The sequence below is a fragment of the Scyliorhinus torazame genome, chromosome X, assembly GCF_047496885.1.
Source record: "Scyliorhinus torazame isolate Kashiwa2021f chromosome X, sScyTor2.1, whole genome shotgun sequence".
Lineage (NCBI taxonomy): Eukaryota > Metazoa > Chordata > Chondrichthyes > Carcharhiniformes > Scyliorhinidae > Scyliorhinus > Scyliorhinus torazame.
The window spans coordinates 17,249,016-17,272,409 of NC_092738.1; the positions used below are offsets into that span (position 1 = coordinate 17,249,016).

Here is a 23,394-nt window from a genome sequence, read left to right on the forward strand (position 1 = left end):
CCCCCCCCCCCCCCCCCCCACTATTTAGTTTAAAGCCCTATCTCCAGCCCTAGTTATACCATTCGCCATTCGCCATTGGACCAGGTCCTCTCTTCCCCAGTACTGGTGCCAATGTCCCGTGAATTCAAACCCATTCCTCCCACACCAATCTTTGACTGCCTTAATCTTCTTGACCCTCTGCCAATTAGCTCGGGGCTCAGGTAGTAATGCGAAGATTGGTACCTTTTTGGTTCTGCTTTTTAATTTAGCTCCTAGCTGTTCATACTCCCTTAGCAGAACCCTTGTCCGTGTTCTCCCTATAATGGTGGATGTAAGGGTCATACGTGGTTATACATACTGGGTAATACCCCGAATAGGAAAGGAATAAGGTGCAAAAGGGGATTGTCAACCGCATGTTCTGCTCACATCCAGCTGGCTGAATAACCTCAATCTGTGTACTATCCAAAAAGAAAGAAATTCCTCTTGTGGGGAATTTGATATTTTAAAGTTAATGCCGTTTCAAAACTTTTTCAGTCATTGGCAATTTGACTTTGTCTTGCAGTGGGATGTGAGCATCAGAAAAATGCAGTGTCAGGTTTATGAATATGCTGCCACACAAAGGGCATTGATTTCAATTTGTGCTCTGTACAGCAAGTAGCTCGAAGCAGTTTCAGCAGAGCCCCAGCTCACCTGACATTGGAGTGAAAAGTGAAAGGAGAGTGGTGTCGAGGTCACTTTCAGTAAACGAGGGCATCGAACGGTGCAACTTGCACAGCTTTAGATGTTCGGAAAAAACATTCAGCTATGGTGGTTGGATTCATTTGATGTGAAAGGTAGTACTCCAGATGCCTCCTAACTATTGACACTCAGCAATTTGGGCACGATTTAATGCTGCACATCTGCGGAAGCACATCCTGAATGGTGGAAAGAGATTTAATGAAAGCCCTCAAGACACTTCATTCTTCTTTTCATTGTCACTTGCGAACACATTGTCAGTTACGTCATAATGTGCGCCACCTCCTCCACTTTGGCAAAGGATATAGACAGAAGTAACAATGAGATACCCAATGCTGAAAGTCACGATGGAAGACACGGAACAGCACGGCTAGGAGTACAGACCCTTCCACTATTACTGTGGATGCATTCAGGATCATTTTAAACCCCCCCAGAAATGCATTGAGTCAATTGGGGGTCAAAATGCAAAGACATTTCGGAGCTAACCCCACCTGCTTCCAGTTTCAATGGAGATACCTGTGGTGTTCTTTGTGGTTCTAATCCTCGGATGGTTCATGTAGTCTTCACAAAGACCACAAATAGCTTATATTTTGAACACAGCTATAGATTTATCTACACTACTCAATTGGATTCGACACTTACTCCTATATAATACACAGTTGATAATAAACATATAATCTACACTCATCTCTACACTAGAACATAGAACATAGAACATTACAGCGCAGTACAGACCCTTCGGCCCTCGATGGTGCGCCGACCTGTGAAACCACTCTAAAGCCCATCTACACTATTCCCTTATCGTCCATATGTCTATTCAATGACCATTTGAATGCCCTTAGTGTTGGCGAGTCCACTACTGTTGCAGGCAGGGCATTCCACACCCTTACTATTCTCTGAGTAAAGAACCTACCTCTGACATCTGTCCTATATCTATCTCCCCTCAATTTAAAGCTAAGTCCCCTCGTGCTAAACATCACCATCCGAGGAAAAAGGCTCTCACTGTCCACCCTATCCAATCCTCTGATCATCTTGTATGCCTACAAGATGGGGAACCTTATCAAATACTTTACTTAAATCCATATACACCACATCAACTGCTTTACCCTCATCCACCTGTTTGGTCAACTTCTCGAAGAACTCAATAATGTTTGTGAGGCACGACCGACCCTTCACAAAACCGTGTTGTCTATCTCTAATCAAATTATTCCTTTCCAGATGATTATACATCCTATCTCTTATAAACCTTTCCAAGATTTTGCCCACAACAGAAGTAAGGCTCACTGGTCTATAGTTACCGGGGTTGTCTCTACTCCCCTTCTTGAACAAGGGGACAACATTTGCTATCCTCCAGTCTTCTGGCACTATTCCTGTAGACAAAGATTACTTAAAGATCAAAGCCAAAGTCTCAGCAATCTCCTCCCTAGCTTCCCAGTGAATCATGGGATAAATCCCATCCAGTCCAGGGGACTTATCTATTTTCACACTTTCCAGAATTGCTAACACCTCCTCCTTATGAACCTCAAGCCCTTCTAGTCTAGTAGCCTGAATCTCAGTATTCTCCTCGACAACATTGTCTTTTTCCTGTGTGAATACTGCTGAAAAATATTCGTTTAGCACCTCTCCTATCTCCTCGGACTCCAAGCACAACTTCCCACTACTGTCCTTGACTGGCCCTACTCTTACCCTAGTCATTCGTTTATTCCTGACATATCTCTAGTCAGCTTTAGGGTTATCCGTGATCCTACCTGCCAAAGACTTCTCATGTCCCCTCCTGGCTCTTCTTAGCTCTCTTTTTAGGTCCTTCCTAGCTAACTTGTAACTCTCGAGCGTCCTAACTGAACCTTCATGTCTCATCTTTGCATAAGCCTCCTTCTTCCTCTTGACAAGTATTTCGACTGCTCTAGTAAACCACGGTTCCCTTGCTCGACCACTTCCTCCCTGCCTGACAGGTACATACTTATCAAGGACACGCAGTAGCTGTTCCTTGAACAAGCTCCACATTTCCATTGTGCCCATCCCCTGCAGTTTTCCTCTCCATCCGATGCATCCTAAGTCTTGCCTCATCGCATCATAATTGCCTTTCCCCCAGATATAACTCTTGCCCTGCGGTATGTAAAGGATTTCCAAGGGGTAAACCATGTTTCACTAACTTGCTGGAGCTTTTGAGGAGGTAACAGGGAGGGTCGATGAGGGTAATGTTGTTGATGTGGCGTACATAGACTTCGAAAATGTGTTTGGTTGTGTGGGTGGGATTTTCCGGCCCTTCCTGCTGCCAGGATCATCCAGCCCCGCCAAAAGTCAATGGGACTTTTAGCTGGGCCACCGAATCTCCCACGGTGGGTCCTACCATGACGGGGCTGGAAAACTTCAGCCAGTTCCATACACAGATCTGTGAGCAACATGAGAGTTCACAGAATAAAAGGAACAGTAGCAACATGGATACAGAACTGGTTAAGCGATAGGATACAGAGGGTAGTGGTTAATGGATGCTATCCCTACGGGAAGAATATTTGGAGCGGAGTTTCCCAGCGGTCATTGTTGGGACCCTTGCTTTTCCTGGTATAGATTAATGACCTAGACCCTGGCGTGCTGTGCACACTTTCAAAGTTTGATTTGAGAGTTTTGATTAGAGATAGTCAACACGGTTTTGTGAAGAGTAGGTTGTGCCTCACAAACCTTATTGAGTTCTTTGAGAAGGTGACCAAACAGGTGGATGAGGGTAAAGCAGTTGATGTGGTGTATATGGATTTCAGTAAAGCGTTTGATAAGGTTCCCCACGGTAGGCTACTGCAGAACATACGGAGGCTGGGGATTCAGGGTGATTTAGCAGTTTGGATCAGAAATTGGCTAGCTGGAAGAAGACAAAGGGTGGTGGTTGACGGGAAATGTTCAGACTGGAGTCCAGTTACTAGTGGTGTACCACAAGGATCTGTTTTGGAGCCACTGCTGTTTGTCATTTTTATAAATGACCTGGAGGAGGGCGTAGAAGGACGGGTGAGTAAATTTGCAGATGACACTAAAGTCGGTGGAGTTGTGGACAATGCGGAAGGATGTTACAAGTTACAGAGGGACATAGATAAGCTGCAGTGCTGGGTTGAGAGGTGGCAAATGGAGTTTAATGCAGAAAAGTGTGAGGTGATTCATTTTGGAAGGAATAACAGGAAGACTGAGTACTGGGCTAATGGTATGATTCTTGGCAGTGTGGATGAGCAGAGAGATCTCGGTGTCCATGTACATAGATTCCTGAAAGTTGTCACCCAGAAGGCGTACGGTGTGGTAGCTTTTATTGGTAGAGGGATCGAGTTTCGGAGCCATGAGGTCATGTTGCAGCTGTACAACACTCTGGTGCGGCCGCATTTGGAGTATTGCGTGCGATTCTGGTTGCCGCATTATAGGAAGGATGTGGAAGCATTGGAAACGGTGCAGAGGAGATTTACAGGATGTTGCCTGGTATGGAGGGAAGATCGTATGAGGAAAGGCTGAGGGACTTGGGGCTGTTTTCATTAGAGAGAAGAAGGTTAAGAGGTGACTTAATTGAGGCATACAAGATGATCAGAGGATTGGATAGGGTGGACAGTGAGAGCCTTTTTCCTCGGATGGGGATGTCTAGCATGAGGGGACATAGCTTTAAATTGAGGGGAGATAGATATAAGACAGATGTCTGAGGTAGATTCTTTACTCAGAGAGTAGTAAGGGCGTGGAATGCCCTGCCTGCAACAGTAGTGGACTCGCCAACACTAAGGACATTCAAATGGTCATTGGATAGACATATGGACGATGAGGGAATAGTGTAGATGGGCTTTAGAGTGGTTTCACAGGTCGGCGTAACATCGAGGGCCGAAGGGCCTGTACTGCGCTGGAATGTTCTATCTTCTATGTTCTATGATACCAAACTTATGAACTGTGAGGTGAGTATAAAGTTTCAACGGTGGAATGGGCGGACAGGTGGCAGGTGAAATTCAATGCAGGGTTGTGAGAGGGGACTCATTTTGGTCGGAGGATTATGGGGAGGCAATGGGTGGGATTCTCCGGTGCCTCAGCTACATGTTTCTCGGGGCGTGCTGGCAGTGGGATTCGATCACCCCACTGCTTGTCAACGGGATTTCCCATTGTAACCATCGGAAATCACGCAGATGTGGGTGCGCTGCCAGCGGGAAAAATGAATTGCAACAGCCTGAGGATTTCAGTCAATGTAAAATAAGGGGCAACATTCTATAGGGGTGCAGGAGTAAAAGCACCTGGGGGTACCTGTGCATAAATCATTGAAGGTGGCTGGACAGGTTAAGCGAGCAGTTAGGGGCCGGTTTAGCACGCTGGGCTAAATCACTGGCTTTGAAAGCAGACCAAGGCAGGCCAGCAGCACGGTTCAATTCCCGTACCAGCCTCCCCAAACAGGCGCCGGAATGTGGCGACTAGGGGCTTTTCACAGCAACTTCATTTGAAGCCTACTTGTGACAATAAGCGATCTTCATTCATTTCATTCATCAAGCTTTCAGTAACCTGGGCTTTGGTAATAGAGGGTGAGAGCAAGGAAGTTATGTTGAATTTGTATAAATCCCTAGTTTGGCCTCTGCTGGAGCATTCCATCTAATTCTTGGCGTTACACTTTAAGAAGGATGTGAAGGTGTTGGAGCGAGTGCAGAAAATATTTCTGAGAATGATTCCAGGGATGAGGAATTTCAGTTATAAAGACGGATTGGAGACGTTGAGACTGTTTTCCTTTGAGAAAATAAGGTTGAGAGGATCGTTGATGGAGGTGTTTAGTGGCGACGAGAGGCTTTTCACAGTAACGTCATTGAAGCCCACTTGTGACAAGAAGTGATTATTATTGTTATGTGCTGGGTTAGGGGGAGAAGGCAGGAGAATGACACTCGGTGAGTTGCTCATTCAGAGAGCAGGTGCCGACACAATGGGCTGAAGAGCCTCATGAATCGTAACAATTCTGTGCTTCTGTGGAATACCAAAGATGATGGCTTAAAGAAGTGACAAATAACACACAAAATGGCAGACACACAAAATCTGACCAAAAAGATTGAGAATGCAGTGTAATCTAACTTGCAGCACGGTAGCACAGTGGTGAGCACTGTGGCTTCACAGCTCCAGGATCCCAGGTTTGATTCCCGGCTTGGGTCACTGTCTGTGCGGAGTCTGCACGTTCTCCCCGTGTCTGCGTGGGTTTCCTCCGGGTGCTCCGGTTTCCTCCCACAAGTCCCGAAAGACGTGCTGTTAGGTGAATTGGACATTCTGAATTCTCCCTCTGTGACCCGAACAGGCGCCGGAATGTGGCGACTAGGGGCTTTTCACAGTAACTTCATTGCAGTGTTAATGTAAGCCTACTTGTGACAATAATAAAGATTATTATTATGGTTTGGTTTTCTTGTTGAGTTTTGTTACATGTCAAAAATATGATTGTGAAGTAGCAGAACTTTAATTACATATTTTGTGTTGGGGAAAATGAAAGATTAATTATTATAAACTATTTTATGAATGCATTAATCTAATTACAACATTATTATGTTTCTTTTGTAGCAAATTTCTATTGGGCGCCAGGAATGGTTGATCCATTACTCTGTGGCAACAGCACAGATGCCGGGTACGTTCTGTGTGCTCTCTAATTGGTGAACTCCGCCCTCTTTGTAAATTATGTTATTTGTCAATGATTCTTGAAATTGAATTTGACGAGCTCATGTGAAACTGATTATAGAGACCAGAAAGGCAACGGTTTGATTGCTTAACCCGTGTTGTGTCAACTGCCCTCAAATAACTGGGCAGCTGTTGGGGAAATGCATTTGGCTTCCGTGATGTAAAACTAGGGAGAGGATAAATCAGCCAAAGGCATCTTTTTCTGATCGTTACCCAGTGGCTTCTGTTGAAATGTGCGTGGAACTCCTCAGTCATGCTCCCCCAGTCTCATACTCAAGTGGACATTTGAATCGTGTAGTGTTGACTGCTTGTGCCTGTGGAACTGTATCTTAGGGCAGCATGGTAGCACAGTGGTTAGCACAGTTGCTTCACAGCTCCAGGGTCCCAGGTTCGATTCCCGGCTTGGGTCACTGTCTGTGCGGAGTCTGCACGTTCTCCCCGTGTCTGCGTGGGTTTCCTCCGGGTGCTCCGGTTTCCTCCCACAAGTCCCGAAAGACGTGCTGTTAGGTGAATTGGACCTTCTGAATTCTCCCTCTGTGACCCGAACAGGTGCCGGAATGTGGCGACGAGGGGATTCTCACAGTAACTTCATTGCAGTGTTAATGTAAGCCTACTTGTGACAATAATAAAGATTATTATAGTTAAGATTATTAGAGTCACATGTAGGCCAGACTGGGTAAGGATGGCAGATTTCCTCCCCTTTAGGCAGGTTTTCAAAATCAAGGATAGTTTCACGGTCGTCAAATCCAGATCTTATGAATTGAATTTCTTGGTGGGATTTGAACCCATATTCCCACAGCCACTGGATTATAAATCCAATGAGATTAGCACTACATCTCAGGGACCTGAGCAGCTCACCAACACTTTCTCAAGGGAAACTAGGGATGGGCAATAAATTGTGCGCACCCCCTCAATGTCGGGAAATCCGCGGGCGTGAGTGCGCTGCCAGCGAAGGGGAGAATCCCGCTGATGACGAATCCAGCCCCATGTCTGCGTTCAACAGGGAAAAAGGCCCACTGTTAATATTGCACTTTTTAAAGTTGCTCCAATTGCACAATGATGTCTCGTCGTACCGAGATGAGAATACAGACATGAGTTTTCACAATAATTGGGGTGAATGAATGTGCCAGATTGGTTCCATTGATAGCTCACTCACCTTTGGATGACGTTGCGGAGCAGGCTTTTCAGCTACTCATCATGGCTGCCAGTGGGGGAAATGTTAAACCAAGGTTCTGACTGCTTGTTCAAGAGGTTTAGGTGGACGTTGGATATCCTTTTCAAACAAATTTCCCCAAAATGGGGCAATTTAGCGTGGCCAATCCACCTTGCACTGCACATCTTTGGGTTGTGGGGGCGAAACCCACGCAGAAATGGGGAGAATGTGCAAACTCCACAGGGACAGTGAGAGAGCAGTGCTAACCACTGTGCCACCGTGCCGCTCCCGATATTGGAAATTCTATGGCACTATTTGAAGAAGAGCAGTGGGTTGTGCTGGTCAACATGGCTCCCTCAACCAGCACCGTCAACCAAAACGATCAATCTCATTGTTGTTTGCGGAACATGTTCGTATTTAAGAAATAATCCCTTATGTGAAGTGCGCTGAGGCACTTGAATGATAAGGCAATGCAAGAATGCAGGTATCATTATTCTTTATCTATGGCAAGACAAGATAATTTTTGTGATAACTTTGTTATCTGAATCATACAATAGCTTGGCATTGAATGAAGAAGGAGAAGGGTGAGTATGCAGAGGGATCTGGGTGATCTACTGCATGAATCACAAAAGACTAGAATACAGGTACAGCATGTCATTAGGAAAGCTAATAGAATGTTATAATTTATTGTGAGGGCAATTGGTTACAAAATTAGGGAGGTTATGATTCAGTTGAACAGGGCATTGATGAGACCACATCTGGAGTATTATGTACAGTGTTGGTCTTATTTAAGATGTGGAGATGCCGGCGTTGGACTGGGGTGAGCACAGTACGAAGTCTTATTTAAGGAAAGATGTAAATACATTGGAAGCAGTTCAGAGAATGATTATTAGACTAAAACCAGGAATGGGCGGGTTGTCTTATGAGGAAAGGTTGGAGAGATTAGGTTTGTACCCGTTGGAGTTTAAAAGAGTAAGAGGTGACTTGATTGAAACATGTCAGATCCTGAGGGGTGTTGACAGGGTGGATGTGGAGAGGATGTTTCCTCTTGTGGGAGAATCTAGAACAAGGGGGTCACTGTTTAAAAATAAAAATAATTTACAAATAATTTGTCGATATATATGTTTCTGGAACATACCTCTTCATTCACCTGAGGAAGGAGCAGCGCTCCGAAAGCTAGTCGAAACAAACCTGTTGGACTTTAACCTGGTGTTGTAAGACTGCTTACTGTAAAAATAAGGGGTCGCCCATTTCGGATGGAGCTGAGGAGAATTATTTTCTCTCAGAGGGGGGTGAGTTTCTGGAATTTTCTTCCTCAGAAGGCAGTGGAAGCAGAATCTTTGACTATTTTTAAGGCAGAGGTAGATAGATTCTTGATTCACAAGGGGGTGAAAGGTTATCGGGGGGTCAGCGGGAATGTAGGGTTGAGGTCACAATCAGATCAGCCACGATCTTATTGAATGGCGGAGCAGGTTCGAGGGGCCGAGTGGCCTACTTCTGCTCCTTATTCTTATATTCACATGTTCATATGTTGTTTCACCTTGACAATATTGCGTATTGGTACCAAGAGTGGGATTTTCCAGCCCTTCCCACTGACAGGATCTTCCAATCCCGCTGAAGTCAACCTCCTGCGGCGGGTTCCCTGGCAGTTGGACGGGTGAGCCATGCAAAAGCTTTGGCAGGACCAGAAGATCCCTTCGGATGCCAAGGCTCGTCACATCCGCCACAGGAAAATCTGCCACAGCAGTGCCAAAAAATCCCAGTCTTGCTGGAAGATCATCTTCCCACAGATTATATTTTTCCCACTGTTCCATGGGTTCTGACATTCAATTCCTAACTCCAAGTTGCCAAGAGGCAATTTTTGATGAAGCAGCAGAACTTCTGCGAGCTAGACTTCTGAGAAACATAATCAAGTGAAGTTTTGTTTCTTCATTGAACCCAGTCTTTATTTTCAAAGTAAATATAGGCTTGTTGTCCAGAACAGATTTTTCGGGCGCAATTTAATGGACACATTTTTGAAGTCTCATTTTGGGTGCGATGGGAGGGGTGTTTTTTGATGGCCGCGTTGGCGAGATTTCAGCCCGTATTTAACGGCATTTACTGCCAGAAATTAGCCCCCGCCAACTTTTCGCCATTACTGGTTGTCTCACCGTCTGATTCTCCGGAATCGCGCCTCAATGTCTCCCCACTAACAAGGGGGAGCTGCTTTTAAACACTTCCCCCACCCTCACTCCCAGTTAACACACAAGCATGGCAGCACACAGATCTTTGGGCTGACTTGGCCAGGCATCTCAACGCTCTGGGTGCGAGACAGGACATCCTGTTCCCTTGAGGCAGCCGATGGACCAGCAGCAGGGTCACAAGTACCATCTGGGAGGCTGCAGCACGGGACTGTCTGTGCGGGCAGCATGACCAGGAGGACAAGCGCCCAATGTCGGAAGACCAGCGACCTCCATTGAGCTGCAAGGGTAAGTTACCACCTCTCTCCTGGCATCAATTCTGCCTGCCACCCCACCCCTCCCCACCTGGCACTGGGCAGCTACTCCGGTGCCCGTGAGCTGCATGCCGGAAAAAGGTAAATGGCTCCTCCCCTCCTCAGTCCCCCTCAGCAGCCATTGCGTCAACTTCACATTTTTAGAAAGGAGGCTAAACAACGCCCGTGTGATTTCTCACTGGGGAGCCGGTTAATTCCTGGGAGGCATTCAACTTCAGTCTTGCTAATGAGATGGAAATTAATGCAAATTTTGTTTAATGATATGTTCGCCATATTTGGACGGCATCCGGAACTCGCCATTGGGAGTGGGCCGGTTAGATAGCAAACTGATTTGCATCTGGCGCGAATTGCGATTTTGACATTTCCCGCTATTTTAATCGGCGCGCCGGGCGCAATGCGGTGGTTAAATCGCACCCATTGTGGAAGGGACTTCCAGATCCCTCTGTCACTCAGAGTTCTGCAATCTCTCCATTTAAATAATACGTTGCTTTTCTATTCTTCCTGCCAAAGTGGACAAGTTCACATTTCCCCACATTATACTCCACCTGCCAAATGTTTGGCAACTCATCTAACCTATCGATATCCCTTTGGGGGAGTCGTTTAGTTTTGTTGGCTGGACAGCTGGTTCGTGATGCGGAGCAATGCCAACCGTGTGGGTTCAATTCCTTTACTGGCTGACGTTATTCATGAAGGTCTTCTTAACCTTGTCCCTTGCTTAGGATACATCGGATGGAGAGGAAAACTGCAGGGGATGGGCACAATGGAAATGTGGAACTTGTTCAAGGAACAGCTACTGCGTGTCCTTGATAAGTATGTACCTGTCAGGCAGGGAGGAAGTGGTCGAGCAAGGGAACCGTGGTTTACTAGAGCAGTCGAAACACTTGTCAAGAGGAAGAAGGAGGCTTATGTAAAGATGAGACATGAAGGTTCAGTTAGGGCGCTCGAGAGTTACAAGTTAGCTAGGAAGGACCTAAAGAGAGAGCTAAGAAGAGCCAGGAGGGGACATGAGAAGTCTTTGGCAGGTAGGATCAAGGATAACCCTAAAGCTTTCTATAGATATGTCAGGAATAAACGAATGACTAGGGTAAGAGTAGGGCCAGTCAAGGACAGTAGTGGGAAGTTGTGCTTGGAGTCCGAGGAGATAGGAGAGGTGCTAAATGAATATTTTTCAGCAGTATTCACACAGGAAAAAGACAATGTTGTCGAGGAGAATACTGAGATTCAGGCTACTAGACTAGAAGGGCTTGAGGTTCATAAGGAGGAGGTGTTAGCAATTCTGGAAAGTGTGAAAATAGATAAGTCACCTGGGCCGAATGGGATTTATCCTAGGATTCTCTGGGAAGCTAGGGAGGAGATTGCTGAGCCTTTGGCCTTGATCTTTAAGTCATCTTTGTCTACAGGAATAGTGCCAGAAGACTGGAGGATAGCAAATGTTGTCCCCTTGTTCAAGAAGGGGAGTAGAGACAACCCCGGTAACTATAGACCAGTGAGCCTTACTTCTGTTGTGGGCAAAATCTTGGAAAGGTTTCTAAGAGATAGGATGTATAATCATCTGGAAAGGAATAATTTGATTAGAGATAGCCAACATGGTTTTGTGAAGGGTAGGTCGTGCCTCACAAACCTTCTAGAGTTCTTTGAGAAGGTGACCAAACAGGTGGATGAGGGTAAAGCAGTTGATGTGGTGTATATGGATTTCAGTAAAGCGTTTGATAAGGTTCCCCATGGTAGGCTACTGCAGAAAATACGGAGGCATGGGATTGAGGGTGGTTTAGCAGTTTGGATCAGAAATTGGCTAGCTGGAAGAAGACAAAGGGTGGTGGTTGATGGGAAATGTTCAGACTGGAGTCCAGTTACTAGTGGTGTACCACAAGGATCTGTTTTGGGGCCACTGCTGTTTGTCATTTTTATAAATGACCTGGAGGAGGGCGTAGAAGGATGGGTGAGTAAATTTGCAGATGACACGAAAGTCGGTGGAGTTGTGGACAGTGCGGAAGGATGTTACAAGTTACAGAGGGACATAGATAAGCTGCAGCGCTGGGCTGAGAGCTGGCAAATGGAGTTTAATGCAGGAAAGTGTGAGGTGATTCATTTTGGAAGGAATAACAGGAAGACTGAGTACTGGGCTAATGGTAAGATTCTTGGCAGTGTGGATGAGCAGAGAGATCTCGGTGTCCTCCATGTACATAGATCCCTGAAATTTGCCACCCAGGTTGAGAGGGTTGTTAAGAAGGCGTACGGTGTGTTAGCTTTTATTGGTCGAGGGATTGAGTTTAGGAGCCATGAGGTCATGTTGCAGCTATACAACACTCTGGTACGGCCGCATTTGGAGTATTGCGTGCAATTCTGGTCGCCGCATTATAGGAAGGATGTGGAAGCATTGGAAAGGGTGCAGAGGAGATTTACCAGAATGTTGCCTGGTATGGAGGGAAGATCTTATGAGGAAAGGCTGAGGGACTTGAGGCTGTTTTCGTTAGAGAGAAGAAGGTTAAGAGGTGACTTAATTGAGGCATACAAGATGATCAGAGGATTGGATAGGGTGGACAGTGAGAGCCTTTTTCCTCAGATGGTGATGTCTCGCACGAGGGGACATACCTTTAAATTGAGGGGAGATAGATATAAGACAGATGTCTGAGGTAGATTCTTTACTCAGAGAGTAGTAAGGGCGTGGAATGCCCTGCCTGCAACAGTAGTGGATTCGCCAACACTCAGGACATTCAAATGGTCATTGGATAGACATATGGACAATAAGGGAATAGTGTAGATGGGCTTTAGAGTGGTTTCACAGGTCGGCGCAACATCGAGGGCCGAAGGGCCTGTACTGCGCTGTAATGTTCTATGTTCTATGTTATATGTTCAGGTGTGGTGACCTTCAGGTTCAATCATCACCAGTCAGATCACTCTTAAAGGGGAGAGCAGCCGATGGTCACCTGGGACTATGGCAACTTTCACATTGTCTGTTTCCCTTAGCCCTTGATTCGCCTATAATTCAAGGTTGGACTGATATGCGACAAGTAGCATTTGCACCACACAGGTGCCAGACAATTGCCATCTTCAGCAAGATACCCCCTTGGCTGAAAGCCCCGTCAACAACAACCTAAGGTCACCATTGACCAGAAATCCACCTGGACAACCACGTAGATATTGTGGCTACAGGAGCACGTTCAGAGGCCGAGAATCCTGCGGTGAGTAACTCACATGTTGACTTCCCAAAGCCTGTCCGTCACCTACAAGACACAAGTCAGGAGTGTGATGGAATACTCTCCACTTGCCTGGGTGAGCGCAGCTCCAACAACACTCAAGAAGCTCGACACCATCCAGGACAAAGCAGCCCCGCTTGACTGGAGCCCCATCCACAAACATTCACTCCCTCCACCACCATCACACAGTGGCAGCCGTGTGTACCATCTACACAAACATAGAACCATACAATGCACTATAGCAATGTGCCAAGATCCTTCCAGCCCTCTACAACCAAAAAGAATTAAATCAGCAGACACCTGGGAACACCACCACCTGCAAGTTCCCCTCCAAGCCACTCACCATCCAAACTTGGAACTATGTCACTGTTCCTTTAAAGTTGGAGGTCAAAATCCTGGAACTCTCTTCTGCACTGTGGGTGTACCTACACTGCATGGACTGCAGCGGTTCAAGACCTTCTCGGGACCAATGAGGGATGGGCAATGAATGCTGACCTAGCCAACGACACCCACATCCCAAGAACAGATATGTAAAGAAATACCTGTCCATGTCAGCCTTAAATGTATTCAATGTCTAAGCCTCCGGGGAGAGAGTTCCAGAGATTCAAAACTCTCTCCCACCCCCCCCCCCCCCCCCCCCCAATAGTCGACGGTGGCCAACTGCTGAACGTGCATGGTGAACAAACCCCAACAATTGTAGAACCCCTGCTTCATCCCCCCCCCCCCCCCCCATCCCCCCCCTCCCCCCCCCCCCCCCCCCGCCTCAGCTCAAGGGTCACCTTCTCCAGGGTCAACAACTATAGCAGGTCCCCCCGCCACGCCGAGGGACAGGGTGGAGAGACTGACCTGCACCCCAACAAGATCCACCTACAAGCAATCTGCGAGGCGAAGGCTAAAACATCTGCCCCTCCCTCCCGCCTGCAACTCCAGCCAGTCCGACACCCCGAATATGGCCTCGAGAGGACAGGGCTCCATATCCACATGTAAGACCCCGCGCAATGGTGCTGAACACTGTCCCCCAAAACCTTTCCAGCTTTGGGCAGGACCAAAACATGTGAGCACGGTTTGCCGAGACCCTCCCACATCGCTCACAAGCATCTTCCACCCCCTCGAACAGCCGGCTCATCCTCGATTTTGTGAGCCCTGTACTCTCCCTTCAGCCCCAGTCTCGCTCACAAAGTCGAGGCATTTACCCTCCGCAGCACCTCACACCACAATCCCTCCGCCAGACCCCCCCCCCCCCCACCCCCCACTTCCCTGCTTTTATACTCAATTCCCCTTGTAATAAAGGACAGCATTCCATTTGCCTTCTAATTACTTGCTGTACCTGCATGCTAACCCTAACACACCTCTTGTGGCGCACAAAAAGTTAGCATTTCATTGAACTGATTCTAAAGCACTGGGAGCTGAGAAAGACAGGGAGAATGTATCTCCTTCCTGCGCCAGGATGTTGTCAGTCTGTACATAAGCTTACGTTTAAATCGCCATTTTCACATCCTCAGGATGTTTTACAGCTAAAGAAGTATTCGTAAAATATTGTTGAAAATGCAGCAGTCAATTTGCATCAGACAAAATCCCCCAAGCAGCAATGTGAAAATGTGTCACTAACTTGGTGGATGTTGTTTACATGGACTTCAGTAAAGCCTTTGACAAGGTGCCTCATGGCACACTGGTACAAAAGATGACGTCACACGGGATCAGAGGTGGTAAGATGGATACAGCACTAGCTCGGTCACAGAAGGCAAAGGGTAGCAGTAGAAGGGTGTTTTTCTGAATGGAAGGTTGTGACTAATGGTGTTCCGCAGGGATCTGTGCTGGGGCCTCTGTTGTTTGTAGTATACATAAACAATTTAGAGGAAAATGTAGCCGGTCTGATTAGTAAGTTCGTGGATGACACCAAGGTTGGTGGAGTGGCAGATAGTGTTGAGGATTGTCAGAAGATACAGCAGGACACAGATAGGTTGGAGACTTGGGCAGAGAAATGGCAAATGGAGTTTGATCCGGACAAATTTGAGGTAATGCATTTTGGTAGGTCTAAAATAGAGGGGAAATATACCGTAAATGATAAAACTCTTAGGAATATAGAAAGTCAGAGATCTGGGCATACAGGTCCACAGATCTATAAAGGTGGCAACACAAGTGGACAAGGTAGTCAAGAAGCAAACGGAATGCTTGCCTTCATTGGGCGGGGCATTGAGTATAAAAACTGGCAAGTCATGCTATAGTTGTATCGAATCTTGATCAGGCCTCACTTGGAATATTGGGCACAATTCTGGTCGCCACACTATCAGAAGGATGTGGAGGCTTTGAAGAGGGTGCAGAGGAGGTTTACCAGGATGTTGCCTGGTCTGGAGGGTGTTAGCTGTGTGGAGAGGCTGAATACACTCGGAATGTTTTCATTAGAAAGACGGAGGTTGAGGGGTGACCCGATAGAGGTCCACAAGATTATGAGGGACATGGATAGAGTGGATAGGCAGGCACTCTTTCCCAGGGTGGAGGGGTCAGTCACCAGAGGGCATAGGTTTAAGGGCCGTGGGACAAAGTTTAGAGGAGATGTGCGAGGCAGGTTTTTTACGCAGAGGGTGGTGCGTGTCTGGAACGCGTTGTCAGGGGAGGTTGTGGAAGCAGATACATTAACGGCGTTCAAAAGGCATCTTGACAAACACATGGATAGGATGGGTATAGAGGGATACGGCACTAGAAAGTGCTGAGGGTTTTGGCAAAGCGTGGCATCATGGCCGGTACAGGCTTGGAGGGCCAAAGGGCCTGTTCCTGTGCTGTATTGTTCTGTGTTCTTTGTTTGTCTCGATAATCTGTTTTTAATGGTGTTGTTTGACGGATAGTTATTGGCCAGGACATGAGGGGAGCACGTCTCTGTTCTTCTTTGGAATTCATTGTTTCCAACTGACCCAAAGACGGCACACCCAACAGTGCAGCACTCCCTCAGTACCTGCAGTGCCAGCATAGATTATGGGCTCAGGTCTCTGGAGTGCAATTTGAACCTGCAAACATCTGACTGAGCCACAAGTGCTCACAGCGAGGCTGGCACCCATTCGTTGACATACATAGGTTGAATTCATGCTGTTGTGTTAGTAACAAGCCACTTCAGTGCATGAAATCTCTTTTCATAGAATCATAGAATCATAGAATTTACAGTGCAGAAGGAGGCCATTTGGCCCATCGAGTCTGCGCCAGCACTTGGAAAGAGCACCCTGCCCAAGGTCAACACCTCCACCCTATCCCCATACCCCAGTAACCCCACCCAACATTAAGGGCAATTTTGGACACTAAGGGCAATTTAGCATGGCCAATCCACCTAACCTGCACATCTTTGGACTGTGGGAGGAAACCGGAGCACCCGGAGGAAACCCACGCACACACGGGGAGGATGTGCAGACTCCGCACAGACAGTGACCCAAGCCGGAATCGAACCTGGGACCCTGGAGCTGTGAAGCAATTGTGCTATCCACAATGCTACCGTGCTTTGTTCACCATTGCTAAAAGTGCAACTATTAGCAATAATGGATAATGTGAATTGAACCTAGTCTATGTTTACTAACCAAGGTCGGTCAGCACGACCATTCCTTGTGGCACCAGAGCCATCCTTGGAGACAAAGCTGTATCCTTGTTTGTGATCTGAAAATGCTGAAAGCTGTGCACCAAATAAATACCTCTGGTGCCAGATGTGCAGTGCAGCTGCACGTACTGTAATTTATGAGATTATTGGCAGTTGGAGTATCTTTGTGATGTCCCGGAGCACCTTTTGAAGAGTTTTTCTTAAGGAGGCATGCACTGATGATTATTTCCCATCGATTCAATTTGCCTTTGAATGCAGATCTCTGAGGAACATTAAATTGAGTTGGTTCGTTCGGAACAGACCACCGAACCTCCAAAATAATGGTGGAAAATGTCAGCGTTGACTCCTATAAGCTTAGCTACTTGGATGAATCGAGTTGAGCTGTTTTGTGGGTTGCTCCAAAGTGACAGGGGTGACTTCAAATCAGCCTGGAAGTTATTTTCCTGGCCTTCAGAATCTGGAATTAGGAGTTATCATAGAATTTGCAGTGCAGAAGGAGGCCATTCGGCCCATCGAGTCTGCACCGGCTCTTGGAAAGAGCACCCTACCCAAGGTCAACACCTCCACCCTATCCCCATACCCCAGTAACCCCACCCAACATTAAGGGCAATTTTGGACACTAAGGGCAATTTGTCATGGCCAATCCACCTAACCTGCACATCTTTGGACTGTGGGAGGAAACCGGAGCACCCGGAGGAAACCCACGCACACACGGGGAGGATGTGCAGACTCCGCACAGACAGTGACCCAAGCCGGAATCGAACCCGGGACCCTGGAGCTGTGAAGCAATTGTGCTAACCACGGTGCTACCGTGCTGCCCAATGCTACCGTGCTGAGTTACAGTCTCAGAATAGAGTGAAGCCATTTCTTCGCTCAAAAAGGTTGTGCACCTTTGGAATTCTTTGCCCCAGAGGGCGGTGGAGACTGTTGTTGAGTGTATTCATGTCAGACATCAACACATTTGTTGGATACTCAGGGAATTAAAGGATATAGAGACAGTACAGGAAGGTGCTGCTGAGGTGGAAGATCAGTTGCGATCATATTGAATGCTGGGTGGTGGGGTCAAATGGCCTACTCTTGTTCTTATTTTGTATGATCCTATGTTTTTAATCATCTTATCCCAGGTTGTGTTCTTGTGAATTTGTGCAGCAGGCCTATATAACCATCCTAAGGTGGAGTGTCCAGAGCTGAAAATAGCACCACTGTGCGGAGTCTGCACATTCTCCCCGTGTCTGCGTGGGTTTCCTCCGGGTGCTCCGGTTTCCTCCCACAGTCCAAAGATGTGCAGGTTAGGTGGATAGGCCGTGCTAAATTGTCCCTTTGTGTCCAAAAAAAAGGTTAGGCGGGGTTGCTGGGTTACGGGGATAGGGTGGATGTGTGGCCTTAGATAGGGTGATCTTTCCATGGGCCGGTGCAGACTCGATGGGCTGAATGGCCTCCTTCTGCACTGTAAATTCTATGATCTATGAACCCTTCAGTTGACCACCTCACGGTGTTTTGACCTTCGTGAGGTGCGAAAATTCCATTAAACCACCTAGCCACGCCAAGGCACTAGGTGGCGCCACCAGTCTCCAACTCAGCAGAATCCACCTTCTAGCAACCAGGTTCCGGCCCCGCCTTCAACGCCTCCCACAGAGTAGAGGGCGAGACCATCCCATTCTCATTGAACTCCACATATTCCCTTATGGTTCTAGAGACCTTCCCACAGAACCCACGGTCTGACAAAAGCCCTACGCCAACCTCCAGCCCGTCTGCTGCATCCGTCTTTCACCAATCTTAAGTAATACTGATTCTGGCAATGTGCCAATCAAAGGTGATAATTTCTGAATCAAGAGAGTACCTCAATCCTCCCTCGCCATTGGCGGCAGACCATTTAGCTGCCATCTTTGTTTTCTCTCCTACATCCTGAATCTTAATATCTTTTCTACATTAAAGGCACTCTATCAGCAAAAACTTCTTCTCATTCAGAATTTTGTCAGGAGATTATGTATTTTTTTTAATTCATTTTTACCGGATGTGTGTGTCGCTGGCTAGGCCGGCATTTATTGCCCATCCCTAATTGCCCCTTGAGAAGGTGGTGGTGAGCTGCCTTCTTGAACCGCTGCAGTCCCTGTGGTGTAGGTACACCCACAGTGCTGTTAGGGAGGGAGTTCCAGGATTTTGACCCAGCGACAGGGAAGGAACGGCCGATATATTTCCAAGTCAGGGTGGTGAGTGACTCGGAGGGGAACCTCCAGGTGGTGAGGTTCCCAGGTATCTGCTGCTCTTGTCCTTCTCGATGGTAAGAGATGGGTTTGGAAGGTGCTGTCTAAGGAACCTGAATGAATTACTTCAATGCTTCTTGGAGATGGTACACACGGCTGTTACTGTGCGTCGGTGGTGGAGGGAGTGAATGTTTGTGAATCGGGTGCCAATCAAGCGGGGCTGCTTTGTCCTGGATGGTGTTGAGCTTCTTGAGTGTTGTTGGAGCTGCACTCATCCAGGCAAGTGGAGAGTATTCCCTCACACTCCTGACTTGTGCCTTGTAGATGGTGGACAGGCTTTGGGGAGTCAGGAGGTGAGTTACTCACCGCAGGATTCCCAGCTTCTGATCTGCTCTTGTCATAGGCTAGAACAGAATTCCTACAGTGCAGAAGGAGTCCATTCGGCCCATTGAATCTGCACTGTCCCTCTGAAAGAGCACCCTTTAAAGGCCCACTCTCCCATCCTATCCCCGAAACCGCACCTGGAGGCAATTTAGCATGGTCAATTCACCTAACCTGTACATCTTTGAACTGTGGGGGAATCCCACGCAGGCACGGGAAGAACGTGCAAACTCCACACAGTCACCCAAGGTTGGAATCGAGGTGCCCCACCCCCCCCCCCCCCCCCCCCCCCCCCACACACACACACACACACACACACACACACACACAGTCTTGTAACCACAGTATTTATATGGCTGGTCCAGTTCAGTTTCTGAACCCCCAGGATGTTGATTGTGGGGATTCAGTGATGGTAATGCCATTGAATGTTAGATTCTCTCTTGGTGGAGATGGTCATTGTCTGGAAGTTGTGTGGTGCAAATGTTACTTGCCTATTATTCCTGAATCTTATCCAACCAAACCTCGACGAACAACATAATACATCAAGTGCTGGCAACTGGGCTACAAGGTTGCAGCTACTGGCCTATATGTGGCACATTAAGTCACTTATGAATTTTCCTTCACTCACGTACACTGACACTTTAAAATGTATTTTCACGCTACCCTTATATTGTGTTGTGATTTACGCAGCCAGTAACTTTAAGGAAAGCTATTTCTGCACAGGGGTGTCAGATTGTGACATGTCATCTGGTGCTTTTCCACAAAGAAACTTACAAAAAGGTCTTGCTGCATCGCAGTCCATCTCATACATGCTGAATACCAACGGTGGTTCGAATGGTGTCTAGGTATTTCATTTGTCATTCAATTGCTGTTTCCCCAAAGAGTTTTGGTGTCAGGCATAATTGTTTTACTGTTGCAAGGTGTTCAATTCTAAATGGAATTTCAGTTCTCTGGACCTTACATGCCCATGACTTATATTCGCAGGTTCTTTTTGTTCATATGCCAAAGGGACATAAACTATCATTGGAAGATTCACTGTGATGTCATGCTTAACGTCAATATTGTGCCAAAACTCACGGTTGCAATGTTGGCCCCCTTATCTCAGGAAAGATATACAGGCATTGGAGGCATCCAGAGAAGGTTCACTGGGTTGATCCCGGGTACGGAGGGATTTTCTTATGAGGAGAGGTTGATTAGGTTGGGCCTGCCCTCATTGGAGTTTAGAAGAATGAGAGACAACATTATTGAGACATAGGGGGCGTGATTTCATAATAATAATAATCTTTATTGTCACAAGTAGGCTTACATTAACACAGCAATGAAGTTACTGTGAAAAGCCCCTAGTCGCCACATTCCGGCGCTTGTTTGGGTACACGGAGAATTCAGCATGTCCAAATTACCGAACAGCATGTCTTTCGGGATTTGTGGTAGGAAACCAGAGCACCCGGAGGAAACCCACGCAGACACGGGGAGAACGTGCAGACTCCGCACAGACAGTGACCCAAGCCTGGAATCGAACCTGGGACCCTGGAGCTGTGAAGCAACAGTGCTAACCACTGTGCTACCGTGCCGCCCTTGGCTATGGATCTGCTGGAGTATCGCTGATATCCACCTCTGAATCTCACGGCCACAACCCAGCGTCTACATCAGCTCCGTGTAAACCTGGTCCAGAGGCTCAGCATCTGACTGGGACCCAGCTGCCTCCTGGGATCCAGCAGATCTCTGTCTCGCCTGGGGGTTCCTGCCTCCACCTGATGTGCATCAGCAACTGTGTGGTGCTCACCAGAACATGCCCCAGAAGCCTGACCACTACCGTTGCCCACCGAGGTGTGTGTCTCTGCACTGGTAGAGGGTGGGGATGACAGCTGTGACACATCGACAGTGGCCGACAGGGGTGGGAATGGGGAGTATGGGGGGAGGGGGGCGCCAGCGCGACACTGCTGCACATGGGTAGGCCAGGGCACAGAATGGTGCTGAGCAGGGGTAGTGCCAGGTGCATTCTGGTTGGGGGAGCGAGGGGGGGGTGGTTGGGCCCAGTGGAGGACGGTGATCTTGTTACAGCACTGGGTGCCGATCCTCCTGGTCACGATCCTCAAACTGACAGCCGCTGCCCCTTCCTCCTGGGCAGCACTGGCTGTCCTGTGGCTGACCCTCCGAGACACTCGGGGGAACAGGGCATCCCGTCTGGCCTTGACCGCGTCCAATAATCTGCCCCGATTGGCATCCCCGAATCGTGGGGCTGGTCTTCTCGGTGGCATGGCTGCGAGCTGAGTGGGATTGAATCTGACGTCGGGACAATGATTTGTGGTGTGCAGCCCGTGGGGCCTCGTTAAGCGGACCAATCAACATTTTACAGCGGTGATGGCCTCGTTGGACCGAGAAACCCACTGTAGTTCCTGCTCACTTACCACACTTAGAAAGTTTTCCTTTAAATCGTGCCGATAGGATTCTCGGGGGCCTTGACAGGGTCGATGGAGAGAGGATGTTTCCCCTTGTGGGAGAGTCTAGGACCAGAGGGCATCATTTCAGAGTAAGGGGTCGCCCATTTAAGACAGAGAAGGGGAGGAATTTCTTCTCTCAGAGGGGAGTGAATCTGTGGAATTCTTTACCGCAGAGAGCTGTAGAGGCTGGGTCGTTAAGTATGCTCAAGGCTAAGATAGACAGATTTTTAATCAGTGAGGGAATCAAAGGTTATTGGGATAATAGATTATTCTGCAAAATTAAAGCGCAAGGGATTGGGGGAAGTGTATTGAGGTGGATAGAAAACTGGTTGGCAGAGAGGAAACAAAAAGTAGGAATTAATGGGTCCTTTTCAAATTGGCAGGCAGTAACCAGTGGGGTACCACAGGGATCGGTGCTGGGACCCCAGCTATTCACAATATATATTAATGATTTGGATGAGGGAACAAAATGTAACATCTCAAAGTTTGCAGATGATACCAAGTTAGGTGGGAGGGTGAATTGTGACGAGGATGCAGGGATCCTACAGCAAGATCTGGACAGGTTGGGCGAGTGGACAAACCAATGGCAGATGCAGTATAATTTGGATAAGTGTGAGATTATTCATTTTGGAAGCAAAAACAGGGCAGATTACTACCTGAACGGTTGAAAATTGGGAGAGGGGAGTGTGCAGCGGGACCTGGGTGTCCTTGTGCACCAGTCGCTGAAGGTAAGCATGCAGGTGCAGCAGGCGGTAAAGAAGGCTAATGGTATGTTGGCCTTCATTGCGAGAGGTTTCGGGTATAGAAGCAGGGATGTGTTGCTGCAATTGTACAGGGCCTTGGTGAGGCCACACCTGGAGTATTGTGTGCAGTTTTGGTCTCCTTCTCTGAGGAAGGATGTTCTTGCTCTCGAGGGAGTGCAGCGAAGGTTTACCAGACTGATTCCAGGGATGGCGGGACTGTCATATGAGGAGAGATTGACTAGGTTGGGATTGTTCTCGCTGGAGTTCAGAAGAATGAGGGGGGATCTCATAGAGACTTTAAAAATTCTAACAGGACTGGACAGGGTAGATTCAGGGAAGATGTTACCAATGATGGGTGTGTCCAGAACCAGGGGTCACAGCCTGAGGATACAGGGTAAACCATTTCGGACAGAGATAAGGAGACATTTCTTCACACACAGAGTGGTGAGCCTGTGGAATTCATTACCACAGGAAGTAGTTGATGCTAAAACTTTGAATATATTCAAGAGGCGGCTGGATATAGCACTTGGGGAGAATGGGATCAAAGGCTATGGGGAGAAAGCAGGATTAGGCTATTGAGTTGGATGATCAGCCATGATGGTGATGAATGGCGGAGCGGGCTCGAAGGGCCAAGAGGCCTCCTCCTGCTCCTATCTTCTATGGATCTATGTATCTATCAGGCGGTAAAGTATAGTTGAGGATTATCATATCAGATCAGTTGTGATTTTACTGAATGACAGAACAGACTTGCCTGAAAGGCCTACCTCGGCTCCTACGTCTTATGGTTTTATGTGTTGACGAGCAGGTCCACTCAGCAGGGTGTCTACCTTCAAAACCATTCATG

At 47.6% G+C, this 23,394-nt stretch overlaps 1 protein-coding gene across 11 annotated transcripts in view; it reads left to right on the forward strand.

Moving 5' to 3' along the window:
• The window catches only part of LOC140405457 (sodium channel protein type 8 subunit alpha-like), a 381,151-nt gene that overhangs the window by 168,349 nt on the left and 189,408 nt on the right, over positions 1–23,394 (forward strand). For all 11 annotated transcript variants that reach the window (XM_072493902.1, XM_072493907.1, XM_072493904.1 and 8 more), the window contains one exon: positions 6,247–6,310. In XM_072493902.1, coding sequence (XP_072350003.1) covers positions 6,247–6,310 — 64 coding nt within the window. The remainder of the gene's footprint in view (positions 1–6,246; positions 6,311–23,394) is intronic.